This window comes from Cololabis saira, chromosome 16, assembly GCF_033807715.1.
Source record: "Cololabis saira isolate AMF1-May2022 chromosome 16, fColSai1.1, whole genome shotgun sequence".
NCBI lineage: Eukaryota > Metazoa > Chordata > Actinopteri > Beloniformes > Belonidae > Cololabis > Cololabis saira.
In genome coordinates, this window is record NC_084602.1 from 26,476,479 (window position 1) to 26,495,360 (window position 18,882).

The 18,882-nt window shown below is 39.4% G+C and overlaps 2 protein-coding genes across 4 annotated transcripts; both read right to left on the reverse strand.

Moving 5' to 3' along the window:
- Positions 1-289: 289 nt before the first annotated feature.
- On the reverse strand, positions 290-6,548 carry tmem39b (transmembrane protein 39B). Of its 2 annotated transcripts, none has more exons than XM_061743156.1 (9): positions 6,386-6,548; positions 4,785-4,983; positions 4,461-4,680; positions 3,363-3,446; positions 3,006-3,160; positions 1,282-1,615; positions 1,010-1,197; positions 783-903; positions 290-672 (listed from the first exon to the last, which is right to left on the reverse strand). In XM_061743156.1, the coding sequence occupies exons 2-9, from the start codon at positions 4,913-4,915 to the stop codon at positions 439-441; spliced, it is 1,467 nt and encodes a 488-aa protein (XP_061599140.1). In that variant the 5' UTR covers positions 4,916-4,983; positions 6,386-6,548; the 3' UTR covers positions 290-438. The 2 variants fall into 2 exon arrangements, with proteins under 2 accessions (XP_061599140.1, XP_061599138.1); XM_061743154.1 differs by having other exon boundaries at positions 4,785-4,986.
- Positions 6,549-9,146: 2,598 nt separating this feature from the next.
- On the reverse strand, positions 9,147-14,728 carry LOC133461926 (KH domain-containing, RNA-binding, signal transduction-associated protein 1-like). 2 transcript variants are annotated; one of them, XR_009784236.1, is made up of 11 exons: positions 14,401-14,638; positions 13,928-14,055; positions 12,660-12,776; positions 12,412-12,558; positions 12,186-12,307; positions 11,763-12,030; positions 11,595-11,671; positions 11,445-11,506; positions 11,191-11,365; positions 9,469-9,529; positions 9,147-9,392 (listed from the first exon to the last, which is right to left on the reverse strand). XR_009784236.1 is itself a non-coding variant. In XM_061742949.1 (9 exons), exons 1-9 carry the CDS (start codon positions 14,489-14,491, stop codon positions 11,256-11,258), a joined length of 1,122 nt encoding a protein of 373 aa, XP_061598933.1. In that variant the 5' UTR covers positions 14,492-14,728; the 3' UTR covers positions 10,245-11,255. The 2 variants fall into 2 exon arrangements, 1 of the variants encoding a protein (XP_061598933.1); XM_061742949.1 differs by lacking the exons at positions 9,147-9,392; positions 9,469-9,529 and having other exon boundaries at positions 10,245-11,365; positions 14,401-14,728.
- Between the last annotated feature and the right edge of the window lie 4,154 nt (positions 14,729-18,882).

The following is an 18,882-nucleotide window of genomic DNA, read 5'->3' on the forward strand; positions in this document are numbered from 1 at the left end:
CACATGGAAAACAGTTGATAAATGTGTAAATGTTGGATTGTTGAATGACTGACAGAAATTAAATAATTCAAAATCATTTAAAAAAGTCAGCCTGTGGAGCTATACATTGATTTTACTTTTAATTGTACTACAATTATTGTAACAATGTAATAATAAAGTTGATTTATTTTTTTCAAGATTTAATGTATTGGACGGCTGCTCCTGCAGGTATTTTAACTTGAACCAAGCTTTTACACTGAAATCCATGTTGGGAAAACTATCAATTGAAATGAAAATAAACCACTTTGTAAAGTAATACAAAAATATTTCTTTTATTATGGCAGTTTACAACAAAAATGTGACACAAAATGCAGTTTGTAGAAAAGAAAAAAAAATACAGGGCTCTTAGGCATGTTTGATTTGCTCCAGAGTGAGATTGACCAACTTATGAGTGAAGCCTTAACTGACTTTTTGGTCTGATGAGCTGTTTGAGTACGAGTATGCTTTTCCGAGGACTATTCTGTCTCTGAGGAGCTTGAAGAAGGCGTAATAGTTGCTGAAGAGAATCAGGGCCAGCGATATTGTCTGATGCCACTTTTCTGAGCATATCAGAGAGTAAAGCTGGTAGAATATCATGGCACCTTCTAGGATGATGAGTATGTTTAATATTCGTAAAGGCTTGTTGAAGAAGAACTATGGGAAAAAAAGGAAATAAGATGAGATCAGCAGTGAGATGTGGTCTGTAAAGTAGCTGCTTTAAAATGTAACTAATAGGATAAGGATATTCCTGTTGGGATACTCACATAAAAGCGATAATGAGAAACATCTGATGGAACTGCAACATTGTAGTGGCCCATGGCCTTATAGACGTTCTTATTATGCTTTACCAGGACTCCCTGTGGCCACATGTACTCTTCAGTCCATCTGCACAATTAGAAGAACCAGAAAGAGAGATTTGATTAGACTTTTATTATTAATTAATTTGAAATAGGCCTAAAAAACCCATAACTAATGAAAAAGTAGTGCATACATGTGCTGAAGAACGTTGGAGCAGAGTGAGGGGTCGACTTTCTGCCAACAGCCGAGGTGAGCTGCAGCTTTGTGAAGCAGATCGCAGTATCGGGGCGGGAGCAAATGCCTCATGAGGATGACCGATGTACTGACTGACACCAGTATGAAGAGCTCACAAGACCACCGCTTATCCACATACTGGGTACTCTACAAAAGGAAACCCGAAACTTAAGAAAGCTGCCATTAAATGACATCATGTTAAAAGAAGATTCATATCCAGCAGCAACTTACCTTTACAAACCATACAGGTACAAACGCGACATAGTAAGCACTGAGCATGGAGCTGACAAGCACCTCCTTCATCCTCCAGTTAAAGTCCATCTTCAGGTACTCCACCTCCTTGCGGATGAGGTCTGGTGAGAGACAGCAGGCGTGAGTCGGCATGGCCTGGACCCCGTACAGCTGGCTGGTGTGCTGCTTCCACGTCTCCTTCAGCACGGTCAGGTAGTCCCTTCCTCGGCTCATGCTGCCAACCTCTTTGGAGCCGATGCTGGCGATGGGGGAGAGAGGACCTGCTCGCCGGAAGTCACAGCTCAGCCAGAAGAATGGAATATACATCCCAAATCTGTTGGAGACAACAAACGCAACTACGGTTACATCTGACCAAACCTGAGGAAGACATTTAACAGAAAATGGAGCAAAAATAACTAATTGTTGGAGATTAAAGTTGTATTTTAGCAAATCAAACCCCTCAAATTTTGTAATTTTTCTTTTTAAAAGAAAGAAGAAAGAAAAATTAGACAAAATATGTCATTTTCATCATAAAGTTAAAGCACCACAAACTCCACAAATGATCAGAAAATAAACGCACATGTTTACAGAGTACAGGATGACATGTCATATTATGTCCTGCTCCATCTCAAATCCCATTTGAATTAGTTTCAAGATTTGACCAGTGGTGTCATTTTACGGTGTTGTTCCAGATGCAGAAAAGCAATAACCAATGAGCTTACAGATGTGTTCGATCTTGACTCCAGTAACCCCGTTCAAACACTTTCAAATCGTGATTAACTGAAACAACAGCATGTGAAATATGCAGCAAGTGCTGGCATCTGTCGTGAGATTAGGTTGGCAAAATGAAAGGATGACGGTTCCTTGGAAAAAAATTACTGCTTTTTAAAAACATTTTTTAGTAAGCGCACAGTCCACACACTCACGGTACATTTATTCCTTAAATACCCAACACCCTTTGATAAGACAGTCCACATGCTGGGGAAAACAAGGAGCCACCAATCTTGTTTTATTAATCTAAGACATTGTTATGACAATAATAAATCTCTCACATTAAAGCCGAAGACCAACTTCACATAAGAAAAGTTCTGATTTTTTATTTTTATTTACCGTCAGTGACCGCAAGCTAAAATTATTTCTTAAAGCCACCCACATTGAAATTATCCAAACATGCAAAATCAGTGTAAAACAGCAATCAAACAGCATATCCTATCAAACAATCCAGGAAGTGGGTAAGAACTCATTCAAGATCAGTGTTGCATACACCCAGGCAGTGTTTTCACGAGGCTGTTCAATAAAATGCTCAGGAGACACAGCCAACCACAGCATGCAAACAAGATTTGAAGGTTTACTTGAAACCACAATGGAAATTACATCATTACGGGCCGCTGGGTGGCACAGTGGTTAAAGCAAGCGGCCCATGTACTAAGGCTACAGTCCTGCAACAGTCGCAGGTTTGAATCCCGGCCTGCGGCCCTTTGCTGCATGTTATCCCCCATTCTCTCCCTCTACACTCCCTTCCTGTCTAGTTTGAATAAAGGCCACTAGAGACACATAACCTTTTTAAAGAAAAGTGCGTCATTTCAGCAACAAATTTGTTTAAATTTGGTATCCAAATGCAGAAACTCTTGCTGGCGAAGTGTAACAGAAGTTGCACAGATGTTTCAAAATATAATATATTATAATATGATATAAAAAAAGTGTGTGTGGGTGTGTATACTTACGGGTAGCATAGGAAGAGCAGGCTGAGGACAGAATAACTTCTGAAGAGGTAAATGAGGGAGCGACATAAACTCCAGCCAGTCAGCGTTAGCACTGCAAATCGAGCCATCACTAAAAATATTGAGTGAGGGAAGGAGAGTTTCCCACTCTGTGATGCCTGGGAGTGAGGGAGAGACAGAAACACAGGAAAAGTATAATGAAAACAAACCAAAGTCAGATTGTGTAAATGATATCAGACCAGGTCAAACATGCAGCACTTTGACTGCAAATAATTCAGGCTTTATGATATGCAAACACCAATCTTAAACAATAGACTCAATTCTTATAAAGGTACTAAAAAAAAACAAACAAACACTCACCTCTTTTACAATAGCTGCAATTAACCTCCTCGCCAGTATGATGACTGTGAACACCAGCATGTTATAATCAATAAGATGAAAGTTCTGTAAATCAAAAAGAGATGACAATAATACTGCCATCATTATTCAGTTCAGGCTGCCAGCAAGATAAACCTATACTCGGTTTTTCAGTTCAGTTTCAACGTACCACAAAGTTCAGTACTTGGTCTCCCGTTCTTTATTTACACACTACCTTTTGGCCAGCTCATTCACAACCATTATGTAAATTACAGTTTCATGCTGATGACACCGAACTGTATCCCAACAGTCTTGCAAATCTTCCAACTCTCTCTGGCATTAAATCTTGGATTCCCCAAAAATAGCAACAAAAAAAAAAAGAAAAAAAATCTGGTCCCAAATTCTGTCAGATCTTACTGTTTTTAGTATTGGAAATCACCCCAAAATAAATAATAATAATAATAATAATAATAATAATAATAATAATAATAATAATAATAATAATAATATTATAATACAACTGCTACAAATCTTGGCGTAATAATGAATTCTAATCTGCGTAACGATGCTCAGGTCAAACATGTAGTTCACTACTGTTTTTAAAACATTAGACAATCGCAAAAAAAAAAAAAGGTAATTTGTTTCAACTGAAGGCTCACAAAAAGTTATGAATGCTTTTGTCTACTCTTGCCTTGACTGCAGGTTCAGTTACTACATCATCCTTGTACTCATTTCCCTTCACTGACTTAGATTTCTTATTAAAAAAATCCTACTGATTACCCTAAAAGACTAAAAAGCCAATGCTCCAACTTAGACTTAAGAGTTGTCGACTCTGCATTTGCTGCCAACAACTAAAATCCAAAGACAGCAACTTCTAACTATTTGCAGACCACTGGAATAGAAGATATTTTTTCTACAAATTATAAGCTCATTGGGGAAATGCAATTGCTTTCAGTTTGAACATCTTTAAATAAAATATATTGATTCTGATAGAATCAATATATTCTGATAGATTCTGAAAAAAAATGCAGTCTGCGATAAAGCACTTGCAGAAACCACAATAAATATGATAAGCACTTTACTCACTGCCTACTCACTCACCAGTGATGTGTGTGAGGGAGGATGCGATGGGGGGTACCACCACACAGTCTTGTAGATATTGACGTAGTGGACAAAAAGAGCAATGAGGTGGCAGAAGAAAAGGTGGAGTTCGAACAACACATTTCGATCCACAGACAAATCCGGGATCTTGCAGTGCTTCAGAGGAACAACCGTTTGGGCAGCGAGTGGTGGACTGGACATGCATGTTCCTGAGCCATTCCTGTGGATAAAACAAGCAGCACGGAAACTTTCAATATGAGGCAGGGAGCTCAAGATGAGAAAGCTGCACAAGACACGTGATGAGGAGTCTTAAATGGGACTTACCTTGTACGGGATCTCACCCCTGTGACTGGTGAGCTGGTGGTGTGGTTGCCATTGCTGACAGAGCCCTGATCACTGCTTAAAGGAGGTCTACAATACGTGGTACGATTTGCCCCTCTCCTTCCTCCAGCCATCGCAAACAAACCCACGGTTCACTTCTCCTGGTTTCTCGTCTGGATGATTTTTCTTCTTATTCTTATACCTGCTGATTAGTCACAATTAAATTCAGGAATAATGCAGACAATGCAGCAGTTCAGACACATCAGAATCAGGTTTATTTGGCCAAGTCAGGTCAAACAAGACAGGGAATTTGACTCACGTCACTGTAATAGGCAGTACTCGAGTTGAAGGGGGATGAGGGGGGATGGGATCCCCCCTGAAATAAAAACGGTCCAAATCATCCCCCCTGTAAAACTGCCATCCCCCCTTTCTATCCCTTATGTAATTTCATCAATGAATGTGGTTTTACTGCTATTTCAACATTTAGAGTCATCACCAGAAAAATAACACCAGAAAAATGTGACAATTTTCTCTGTTTCAGGTAAATGTTCACTTGAAATAAGCAGGAAAATCTGCCAGTGAGACAAGATGTATCTTCTTATTACAAGCAAAAAAATCTTCCACTGGCAGATTTTCTACTTATTTCAAGTGAAAATCTATTGGAAACAGGTGAAAATTGTTGATTTTTTTCAGGGATGAGTCTTGTTTTAAGTGTAATGAGATTTTTTACTAAAATGAGATATTTTAACTAGAAATAAGACAAATATTCTTGTTAAGATTTTGAGTTTTTGCAGTGATCCATTTTACTTATCCTGTGGAGGACAGAGTCATATTGATAAGTTCAGAAAACTGTTTGTATTGTTGTGTTTTGATGTATTTGATGTAAGCCCAGTGGATATTTAAAGCTTACAGAAGGCTGCATTTAACTGCTGCTATGTCATTCCTGCAGTATTTATGCAGGTGTTTTGGTCAGTGCTATTATTTGTATTATATTATATTATTTGTAATCAGCACAAATGATCTGTCCCCATATGATAAAATCCCCCCTGATTTTATTTTACAACTCGAGTACTGGTAATAGGCAAATGACAGCTCTTTTTAACATATATACATATTTTTTTTAAAGTGAAAGGTGTGGCAGTGTGAGGTATGTGACATACATTTTTGTTTTGAGCAGATCAGAAAGTGCTGACTGAGGCAAAACAAGCACAAACTGGCTCAGGTGTCCCCTGCTAAAACAAATCCCTGCCAAACCCACCTAACCCGATCCCTTGCACCTTCTCTGCACGGTATAGATTATTCCACAGGTGGCCTGTGTTAACAAGTTCTGCAGATGCTGCATAACATACCTAAATATGGTGCAAGTTTTTTGCGGAAGCCCCAACTTAAGTAAGTAGCTGCCCCATCTGCCTCCCTTCCGGGGTTTGAAACCTGGGCTGTTTTATTGCAGACACCGGGACGGACACATGGCGGCTGCAGCAACACAATGAGGTGCAGACCCCCGTGTGGGACCATGCTTGATTAAATATCAACCCGAGGCCTAAGCTAACAGCTACCCAGAGACCCCCCCGCCAAACAGAAGAGACAAGAAACGCTTCTCTTACCGGAGGGCGGCTTATACAAGACGCCGCTTTGTCTCAAAGATGTAGAGCTAAACGCAGTATATTTTCAGGAGATTTGTTGAGATAAGGCCGTGTTTTCCCCAGAAGTCGGCGAGGACAGTCATTGTTGATGTGAAACTCCTGGCTGGCTGGTGGGCGGGGCGCGGTGACGTCACTGCGTTGTGGGCGGGGCGCGGGTGACGTCAGCGCGTTGTGGGCGGGGCCTCGTTTCGAGGTAAGAGTCCGCCAAAATCTGGACCAGCAGCTCCACGAGGATGGTGGATAAACATAATGGAGGTAGATTTGTGTCTTAATTATTATTCAATCAAAAAATATATTTCCATTTAAAAAAAAATGTACTTCAATCAAAAAAAATGATTTCAATCAAAGAAAAAAAGTGTTTGAATGCAAAAAAATATTTGAGATGCAAAAAAATGCATTTGAACACTGTTTTTCTTTGATTGGAAATGTTTTAAAAAAAATTAAATAAAAAAAAAGTGTTCAAATGCAATTTTATGGGTCTCAAATATTTTTTTGCATTCAAACACTTTTTTTCTTTGATTGAAAAAGTTTTCTTTGTGAAGTGATTTTCTTTTATTGAAAATATTTTTTTCTTTTTGAAGCAACTTCTTTTTTGGTGAAGTGTAACAGAAGTTGAAAGACAGATGTTTCCAAATATAATATAATATATTATAATATAATATGATATGATATGATATGATATAAGAGTGTGTGTGTGTTAATGATAGACACAAATGTCCTACCCATGATATGGTCCAAACACAAAAAAACACTACTACAATCAAAAAAGTTGCTTCAAACAAAAAATACTTCACTTCTATCAAAGAAAACATTTCCAATCAAAGAAAAACAGTGTTCAAACGCATTTTTTTGAGTCTCAAATATTTGTTTGCATTCAAACACTTTTTTTCTTTGATTGAATTTTTTTTTTTTTTTATTGAAGTGAATTTTTTTGAAGCAATCTTTTTTTTGATTGAATAATTAAAACACAAATCTACCTCCATATAAACAGACCGATATCAGAATTACGGACGAACTAATAAACCCCTTTTTTGGAGTCCTGCTGGCCACCAGCACGTTAACATTGACGTTTTACAAATCTTGTAATGTCCTTTTGAAAGATTTACATGCGTTACTCATCTAAAGATAAACAAGAGATAGGATTTGTGAAGATTCAACACGTGGTTACAGTTCAAACCGATGATTTCCACCTCAGGTATCAGTCATATATCCCTCCACCCAACAGCTCCTACACGTGGTTTATTCTACATCCTAACGTTTTAGTTTTGACTATTGTAGAAATTGTCCGATATCTCATCAAAAATCACACTTAAAATTGTATCTTCTTCTTAGAGTCCTGCTGGCCACCAGCAAGATCTTTATGCATGTTAGCATTGACTGTTTACAAAATAACCGTATTCCTCTGGGTTTTAGTTGTCCTTTTGAAAGATTTACTCGCATTACTCTAAAGATAAACAAGATTCAACATGTGGTTACAGTTCAAACCGATGATTTTCACTCCTCAGGTCAGATGTCCCTCCATCCAACAGCCCCTCCAGGTGGTTTATTTTACAATTAAACGTTTTATTTTTGACTATTGTAAAAATGGTCCGATATCTCACCAAAAATCACACACTTTTCTTCATCCGCTCCCATTACTAACCCTTAAATCCCCTCATTTATTTATAAAACTCTACTACTTTATAAAACTAACTCTTTCACAGCAACATGCGGCTCACATGATGCTTCTGCATTAATAAACTATATGTGAAGTTATGATTATGGTACTGGCTCAACCCTCAGAAGAAACAAATCAAAACTACACTGTGGTTTCAATACTTTACCACCTTTTATCGGAGCAACATTTTGGCCATCAATAACATTTTCCTTAACTGTCTTGGCCCTTTAGAGAAAAAGGTTTAATTCTTCCACTTCTGAGCACAGCATATTCACTTTGTTTGACCCCGATGAATTGAGAGGTATTGTCATCCTGAGAGATCAATCCTCAGTCCAGGAAGGTCAGATGATCTTTCTGATCAAGTCTGAGCTGGTTATCAAATGAGCCTCTCCTTTGAACGGACGTGGACACCAAAACACAAAGCTGCTTAGAGGCACATTCTTCCCCCGTCAGTATTTGCATTTTACATTAAATTGTCAAAAAATACAGGAATATACCTACACAGACCTGCAGTTTTATTTTATTCCCCACAAGGCCCTTGCAGGGGTGTCAGACTCATTTTCATTTCAGGCCATATGATCATGAATGACCTCAAAGGGCGGGTTGTGGCAGTATTAAAGGTTGCTGCATGATGGAGCAGCTGCTGCTTTGATTAGACAATTATGACTTAATCTCTAGAGGGCCACATAAATAGTCATGGTGGGCTGGATTTGGCCCACAGGCCTCGAGTTGGACACGTGCGCAAGAGTGACACAGCAAATTGTCCATTTTAAATCTTAGCCTTCAATCTCACAACTGCATCTCCCCGGTGGCAGCCCTCTACAAATGTCTTTACAAACAAAAGAAAACATTTTAAAACAAGCCCATATTTATATAGATGATTCATAGCATCACAATTTTCCTATATTGAATTTAGTTATTTATTCACCTGCATAAATATAGGCGACTCAAGTTAAAATCCCATCTATCCTGTGTCAAGTGATGCACTTTTAAAGACGGCTTAAACAGAAGCCCGATAAAAATCTGATTCAGTAGAATCCATCAGTGAGACAAGAGGAAAACAAGTAGTTTTACAGTTTTTAATGTATAAAATCGGTTAAAAAAATCTATGAAATGTAAGACATTTTAAAAGTTGACAATATAAAAATAGCCACACCAATCATAAAATGTACACAACTCTCCATGAAGGTGGGAGCATTTTCTCAACTGTAAAAACTTCCTTCAAGCATTTCCATGAAGGATTCCTTGTGATAAAAAAAAGCCACCAGTTTCAGACATCGCAGGGCTTCTTTCCAAGAAACACCAATGGACCTGTTAGAAAAAAATAATTATTCCAAGAGAAAAGAAAAACAAGTGGATGCCAACAAGTGCACTCTCCCCTACCTACCTTACAAGGTCTGATGAACAGGGGTTAAATTTATCAACTGCATCTACACAGTTCTGACAACCTAAGAGGAGAAAAAGAAATGAGGTCTTGCACGCACCAGTCCCTACATTTACAGATTCATCAAAACATGCAGTTTTAAACCTATACTTTAAAAAAAAGTATCATGCAACTCCAGCTGAAGGTTTTCGTTTTTTGTTTATCAATGGAATGTTTTAACGCTTCGAGTCCAACTAATCACTGTCATTAATCCAGTCTACAGAAATAATTCAGATGGCAATAAGTATTGAGTGAAATGAATAATCAATTATTGGTACTATTTGAGCAAGAGTTGCATCACAACCATAATTGTTTTGTGCGGCTTATTTTGCTCGGAATAACTACAGACAATAATTTGGTACTTAAATGGTTTTGATGTTTTGGATGACTTGCATTACTAGATGTTTTACACAGAGAGAAAAAAAAGAAAAAGGAAAAGCAATAAGTCTAATAAATGAGTGTTGGGGGTTAGTTTTACCTTCTTGTGGCGATCTTTAGGCTTTTAGAATCCTCTCCTCTGCGATATTTTTCTTTTATAAAAACCAGCCAGCATGACTTTGCATCAAAGTCAAGTAAGATCCCTGCAAGCTTGATTTGGAATACTGTTGAAATTCAGTCATTTCAAGTGGCTGAAGATACACTGCTCTCTCAAGAGCTTGAAAAGATGTACTAACTAAAGGTTAATGACAATACATATTAAAGCACTGTAAAGTCAAACATATATTTGGCAGCACATTACCTCATGGAATGATGAGCTTTATTTCTTGTTTTGAAGGTGGCATTACAAATGTCATTTAGTTTTGAAGACAGACGAAGGGATAAAGCTCATTAGCAAAACAGTTTTCTCTTTTTTTTTTTTGATTTTTGAGTATCAGTTTGACTTGTATACATACAACTTATTCAGCACTTTCGGGAACCGCTGAGGACCATTTTCACAAATTGAAGGCATTCCTTTGGTAACACAAAGGCAAAATACCAAATTTAGGTTAATTAAAAAGGAGCTAGAAACTTTATTGAAACACGCACTGCAGTAATACATTTGGGGATATGTTTAGTAACCTATTTAGGCAAAAGGTACACAAGCATTATGCATTTTAGAGACGTATGACTTGAAAGCATACACAGTTGTCTTACGGTCATATACAAAATATTGAGTTGACTGCAGCCTTCCTTATATACAGCATGGATTGGTAATCCTTCAGGCTTTACCAGAATTAGATCAATGATAATTTTGCAGTTACAGAAGACTTATTGTGCCAATCATAAGAGGTATCAGAAATAAAGGATTTTAGTCTTTGTCAAAACGATGTCTAGAATATTTTAGGAAACTAATTCACACAAGACTACGTTTTAATGCAACATAAATACTTTTTTGTGCTAATCAATACTTCAAGATTGTGTTTAAATTTCTGAGTGTTTTAGTTATAAGCAAGCTAACATTGAGACAAACATTTTTCTTTCCCCTCAGCCATGAAAGACTTTTGAAAATGCAGCCGATGTAAGTTTATCGCCACAATCCCAGTTTGTTCAAAAACGGATGAAATATCACTAAAATGTCACTATTGTTCCAGTGAAAAAGAAAAAAGTTGCATTCACGCATCTGTTACATCCAACAAAACTGTTTAAAAACAAAAATAAACCATTAAAAAAAGAAAAACACAAAAATAAAAACAAGTGGGAAATTACTTTTGAAAAGTTAAGTGAGTTACAATCGGAGACAGTTGCCACAGCAACTCTCTACCAGTAGCCGCTCAGTATCTTCCGTAGGGATGCTCTCTATATGCCCCCTTCGTCTGCCGTGATTGGGGGGCTTTGCCTCCAGCCCCAGAGCCAGACCATGAGTTGTCCCAATCAGCCTGACCTACAAAGAGTACAAAGTACATGTCAACTTCCAGTCATGTAGCGTGTGCTTGGGGGACTGGTGTTATATCAAAACTTACTGTAAGGGTCATATCCCGCATCCTGGGCTTCACCGTGTCCATAGTCATAATATTCAGTGTCCCTGAGGGGGGAAGGACATTGAGCCAAAACATTAAAAAAAAAAGTTAAACAATGACTAAAAATGTAAACCCTTTTTTGTTTTTACTTACGCAGGCGCAGACTGCTGACTATAATAGTTATCATATCCCTCATATGCAGCCTCTGCATAGGGCTCTTCATACGAGGACTAGAGAGAGAGAAAAAAAAATTGAGTGAATCACAAGTAAAGAAGAAAAATAATTAATTGGTATGATGTGACATGATCAAACTTGACTTACATAGTCCTCATAACCGTCAGGTTTGGACTGCGATCCTGCAGAAACCTGGTGTTGCTGATGGGACATGGCAGAGGAAGGGAGCATCCTCGGAGCCCCTGATGTTGGTGGTCTGGAGCGAGTCGAAGAGCCTCCTCTGGCAGAAGCAGACGGTAGCCCGCCTCTACCAGCTGGTGCCCCCCTGGGCGCACCCCCTCGCCCTGGTGCCCCACCTCGTACTGCACCTCCTCGCACGGCTCCTCTGAGGGTTCCTCGTGGCATCCCTCGGCCCCTGAGGAAGATTGAGTTTTAAAATGAGATTATTCTGCAAAACAAACTCGGATGATACTACAATAATGATGGCACACATTTCTAAATTTTGTTCTGTGGTGCCAAAGGGAAAAAAAGTAAATGTAATGGGCAATGGGTGCCAGTAGTGCCCTTTACCTTGGTCCTCCAGCACCAGGTGGCCCACCCCGGCCTCTGAGACCTCCACGGCCCCTTCCGGAACCATCCTGGGACCCATTCAGGAAGTGAGGGTCCATGTAGGGATCATGCTCACCAGGTTCCTAGAAATAAAAACACAGGAAATTACCCACATATAAATGGTATAATTGGTTTAATGAACCAACTATAATGAAGTCCAGAAGCTTTTTTTCCTTAAAAGACTTACAGGAATAAGGAATTTCTTGACTTCATCCATTGCGTGCGCCATACGCAGGTAGGCCTCAGGAATGGGTGCTGTAACTTCAATGAACACATGCAGCTCCATGGCCAGGTGAGCATACTTTGCCTCGCCACCCTTTCTAAGTTCTTCCTCCTGAAAAAGGGGGATTAGAAATTGAGTAAACAACTTTCCTTCCAAAAATAATCCACGAGGCAGCTGGGGAAAACAAAATAAATAAAAAAAACCCATCAAACCTTGGTTTTGTCCCTCATGGAGCCTTTTCCAAGAACAGAAATCTTCGCCCCGGTCTCTTCCTGAAGCCTTTTGATCGTGCTGCCCTGGGGTCCCAAAAGCTTTCCAACGAAGTTAACCTGAAAGACAAATTCCAGGAGGTGAATAATTTATCAATTAGAGGAAGTAGAAAGGGGTAACCTATCCAACAGTTGCAACAACCATCCATGTATATACCATATGGCTGCATAATTTGATAAAGTTAGCGTGCATCTTAAATTCTAGGCCCAAAGCGGTAGTTTCACACAGCCAGATGTTCTACCCCTGCATCTTTACTCTGCCCCACTGTGCTGTGTGAATACAGGGTTTATACAGCAATCCTTATTGTTAAATTTAATACCCTTTTCACTACCTTCAGATTTAAAAAAAAAAAAAACAACTGTCACAACATTAAGTGTTAATCACAGACCTTTTAACATTAATACAGATTTTGAACTATAGAACACTATACAGAACAGATTTATACTCATTGATGTTGACCAGATGTTTCACATTTATTTCACTTTGTGAATGACAACATTTTAAAAACCTTAAATTTGGCAATTTTCATGTATCACTTTAAAACCCCACGGAAACCCTGTCTATTGCTCTTTGAGACAGATTAACAAGGTGCAACAAGATGAAAAGTGTGCACAGGATCACTGGAGTAGCTGAAGGGTAAAATCAGTCCATCATGGCGAGTGAGATGGTGACATACAGACCCTAGGCCAAAAAAAAAAACAGTTTAAGACACAAGAAAAAAAAGAAAAAGGGGGAGGGGGGACTACGCAAAGAACTGGAGTGGCAAAAATCCAACTGGACTGGCTGCATTGTAATCTTATCACTCATCTTTATCCATTACTACTAGCTGCAGCACCTCAGCTACAGGAAAACTATGGCCGCCGCTCCTTTGTAGCAGTAGAAACTACCGATTTAAGGCTGTAATGCTTTAAGGAAGCAGATACTGGGGAGGGAATATTGTACCCTCATGGGATCACGGGTTTAATGCCTGGCCAGAAAGCCAGGGCAGAATAAGAGGGGTCTCTAGTGGGCCTTTAGCCTTTAGTCTGCATGAACGTGGCTTTACGTGCACTTAAGTAGGTCATGGAAACAGGCCAGTGTGCATGCTCTCAGCCACGATGCAAAAGACAGAAAACGGTCCCATCCTACTGGGAAAAATACTGGGAAAACACAAATACCTCTTCACGTGGATACGTCTGAGAAGGAAGAATAAAAAATAAAGGAAACTTACCCTGGGATACTGCTTTGTGGGGATGAGCACTCGCTCTTTGAGTTTCAGGCTCTTTGTAGCAAAAAGGTCCAGGTAATTCTCCTTTTCTGGCTCTTTCTTCGTGTCGCCTTTTTGAATCCTGTCGATTTCTGCAAGGCAAAACAAATAAAAATGATAATGAGTTCACAATGGATATCACTGAAGCAGCCCGCCAAATAAAGCTCCTTTGTTTTAATCCCGATGGAAAACGTAATAATCACACCAGTAATCTGATAATTTCACCTTTACAGAGTCTACAGTTCAAATATTCTTAGGATAACCCCAAAACCAGACGCACTCGCACCGTCGGGTCTTCGAGCTGAAACCACGTGTTTATTAATGCGCCATTGTTCCAGCCTGTTGAACTGGTGGCGGAGAAAAAAGGCGCAATAAAGCTAAAAACCCGCCATAACTCGCATGCATTCCCTTCGTGGGCAACCAAAGCCCGACATTACCTGCAGAAATCAGCTTCATGGCGTGTGTGAAGGACGAATCCAGGCTGTCCTTCTCGGCCAGCAGCTCCGGGAGGTACTTGCTGTCTTCCATTTTGATTTCCTTCGCAGCGGCGGAGCTCGTCTCTGTGGACTCGGAGTGGCTCTTCTCGACGCTCGCCGGGTCCAGGCCGACTAGCAGGTTCGTGATGAGGCTGGTTGAGTTCACGTTAGGCCCTTGGTTTTTCTTTTTGGTGTGAAAGTGAAGCGGGTCGTGCCGGGCCGGTGACCGTAGCAGAGCTCTCCTCGCAGACAAAGGAGGGGATGGCGCAGCTGCTTTTGAGGGGGAAGCGGGAGAAGACGGTGACGTCACCGCCTACGTCACCGCCAGACTAAACCCTCCTCCTCTGTAGGTTTTCCCTCAACCAGGACCAGAGATCTGGGTCAATTTCAAATAATACAGGACTGTCTCAGAAAATTAGAATATTGTGATAAAGTCCTTTATTTTTATGTAATGCAAAAATGTCATACATTCTGGATTCATTACAAATCAACTGAAATATTGCAAGCCTTTTATTATTTTAATATTGCTGATCATGGTTTACAGCTTAAGAAAACTCAAATATCCTATCTCAAAAAATTAGAATATTCTGGGAATCTTAATCTTAAACTGTAAACCATAATCAGCAATATTAAAATGATAAAAGGCTTGCAATATTTCAGTTGATTGTAATGAATCCAGAATGTATGACATTTTTGTTTTTTTAATTGCATCACAGAAAATAAAGAACTTTATCACAATATTCTAATTTTCTGAGACAGTCCTGTATTATACCCAGTACTAGAGTTGTAAGGCAAGGCAAGGCAAGTTTATTTATATAAAGACTTTTGAAAGTCTCCGTACAGTGCTGGCCTACAGAAGCTACGGGTCTGTACTAAATATGGGTTTTCATTTGATATATTGTTCAATTCTAAAAAGAGTGTTGTCATGATTTGCAAAACAAAGGACAACCAGAAACTTATCTTTCCCTCTTTTTCTTTGGCAAGAGAAGTATTAGAGGTTGTAAAGAAGTTTAAATACCTGGGCCACATAATCAGGGATGATTTCAGTGACGATGATGATTTGCAGCGTCAGTGCTATAAACTATATGGCCAAGCCAATATGCTGGCACGTAAGTTTCACATGTGTACGGATAATGTTAAAACAGCACTGTTTAAAACATATTGCACTCCGCTATACACTGCTCACTTGTGGTGCCATTATACCAGTGCTAAAATGAAAAAGCTACAGGTGGCATACAATGATGCTTTTAGAATTTTTCTAAAACTCCTTAGATGGACAAGTGCAAGTGAAATGTATGTGACCAGTGATGTACCCACTTTCCATGCTGTACTGAGGAATTTTATGTTTAGATTTATAATTACACTGAAAAAAATAAATCTAAGCGCATGTAAATATAACATATTTAAATCTGTGATATTAACAATTAGAAATGAAGTTTGTTGCTTTACATGGATACATCTAGTTTTGAACTTAATCTGCATTTGTTCAAAAAACAAGACAATGTGCATTTTTTCCTTAACAAGCAGTATTTATGTAATCCCAGGCAATCTTTTCATTTACACGCAAACAACAAGCAATGATCTTGTTCTATTTACCTTTCCTTAACAATTTTAATCTACTGGGCAGATTGACCAACGTTTAGATGAAACATATCTTGCTTGATCTACTTAAAAAAAAATGACAGCGACTTTTTCGCATGAGATTTTTATGTAGATCAAGAAAGACTAGTCTTTGTATAAACTTCTTCATTTTTAGCTTGTACAAAATTCATTAGCAAGTAAAGTCAACTTCATTTTTTTTTTTCCCTTTTTCTCTTTTTTCCTTTTTTTCTTTTTTTTCTTTTTATTCTTTTTAAAGTCAACTTAATTTTGATAAAGTAAACTTAACACAAATAAGTTGACTGTACTTGCAAAATGTATTATTTACATACATACAATTAAGTAGTTTATACAAAGACTAATCTTTCTTGATCTACAAAATAATCTCATGCAAAAAGTTGCCTTAATTTTTTTAAGTAGATCAAGCACAATATTTGTATCAGTGTATAGCCAGTACTCGAGTTGTAAGGCAAGGCAAGGCAAGTTTATTTATATAGCACAATTCAACACAAGGTGCTGCAAAGTGCTTTACATTCACATTAAAAGCAGCAAGACATAATTAGACAGTAAATAACAAATAAAATGAAATACAATTATGAGAAAAGAAGGTAAAATAATAAAAAGCACAAGTTGCTGATTTAAGAGTACGCTTAAATAACAAATAAATGAAATAAAATGATAAGAAAAGAGGTAAAATAATCATATTTGACAAACCAACAAACATGAAAAACAAAGGGACAGTCCTGATACCATCCCCCGGGACTGCACTCACATTCCCCAGTTCCATTCCTAGGGGCTGGAGCCTCTCCACCACTTCACACCCCAGAGGCCCCAGAGGCCCCCTCCTCCACCCCCCACACCACTGCGACGCCCATCTCTATCCTGGAGAGGGACGTTAATAAAATATTCAAAAAACTGAACCCCCTGCAAAGCTTTACATGCGTTACTCATCTAAAGATAAACAAGAGATAGGATTTGTGAAGATTCTACACGTGGTTACAGTTCAAACCGATGATTTCCACCTCAGGTCATATATCAGTCATATATCCCTCCACCCAACAGCTCCTACACGTGGTTTATTCTACATCCAAACGTTTTAGTTTTGACTATTGTAGAAATTGTCCGATATCTCATCAAAAATCACACTTAAAATTGTATCTTCTTCTTAGAGTCCTGCTGGCCACCAGCAAGATCTTTATGCATGTTAGCATTGACTGTTTACTAAATAACCGTATTCCTCTGGGTTTTAGTTGTCCTTTTGAAAGATTTACTCACGTTACTCTAAAGATAAACCAGATTCAACATGTGGTTACAGTTCAAACCGATGATTTTCACTCCTCAGGTCAGATATCCCTCCATCCAACAGCCCGTCCAGGTGGTTTATTTTACATCTAAACGTTTAAGTTTTGACTATTGTAAAAATGGTCCGATATCTCACCAAAAATCACACATTTTCTTTTCTTCATCCGCTCCCATTACTAACCCTTAAATCCCCTCATTTATTTATAAAACTCTACACAACTCTTTCACAGCAAGATGCGGCTCACATGATGCTTCTGCATTAATAACTATATGTGAAGTTATGATTATGGTACTGGCTCAACCCTCAGAAGAAACAAAACTACACTGTGGTTTCAATACTTTACCACCTTTTATCGGAGCAACATTTTTGCCATCGATAACATTTTCCTTAAATGTCTTGGCCCTTTAGAGAAAAAGGTTTAATTCTTCCACTTCTGAGCACAGCATAGTATTCACTTTGTTTGACCCCAATGAATTGAGAGGTATTGTCATCCTGAGATCAATCCTCAGTCCAGGAAGGTCAGATGATCTTTCTGATCAAGTCTGAGCTGGTTATCAATGAGCCTCTCCTTTGAACGGACTTGGACACCAAAACACAAAGCTCCTTAGAGGCACATTCTTCCCCCGTCAGTATTTGCATTTTACATTAAATTGTCAAAAAATACAGGAATATACCTACACACACACCTGCAGCCTCTCCACCACTTCACACCCCAGAGGCCCCAGAGGCCCCATCCTCATTCCCCCACGCCACTGCGACGCCCCTCTCTATCCTGGAGAGGGACGTTAATAAAATATTCAAAAAACTGAATCCCCGCAAAGCAGCAGGACCGGACTCTGTCTCCCCAACCACCCTGAAGCACTGTGCCGATCAGCTGTCTCCGGTATTCATGGACATCTTTAACACCTCCCTGGAGACATGCCATGTGCCAGCCTGCTTCAAAACCTCCACCATCATACCTGTCCCCAAAAAAACAAGGACCACGGGACTTAACGACTACAGACCCGTCGCCCTGACCTCTGTGGTCATGAAGTCTTTTGAGCGCTTTGTGCTGCCACACCTCAAGAAAATCACCGACCCACTACTGGATCCCCTGCAGTTCGTCTACAGAACCAACAGGTCTGTAGACGATGCTGTAAATATGGCCTTGCACTTCATCCTCCAGCACCTGGACTCCACAGGAACCTACGCCAGGATCCTGTTCATGGACTTCAGCTCTGCCTTTAACACGATCATCCCATCTCTGCTCCAGGACAAGCTCTCCCAGCTGAACGTGCCTGACTCCACCTGCAGATGGATCACTGACTTCCTGTCTGACAGGAAGCAATGGGTGAAGCTGGGGAAACATGTCTCTGACCCTTGGACCATCAGCACCGGATCCCCTCAAGGCTGCGTTCTCTCTCCTCTGCTCTTCTCCCTGTACACCAACAGCTGCACCTCCAGTCATCAGTCTGTCAAGCTCCTGAAGTTTGCGGACGACACCACCCTCATTGGACTCATCTCTGATGGTGATGAGTCCGCCTACAGGTGGGAGGTGGACC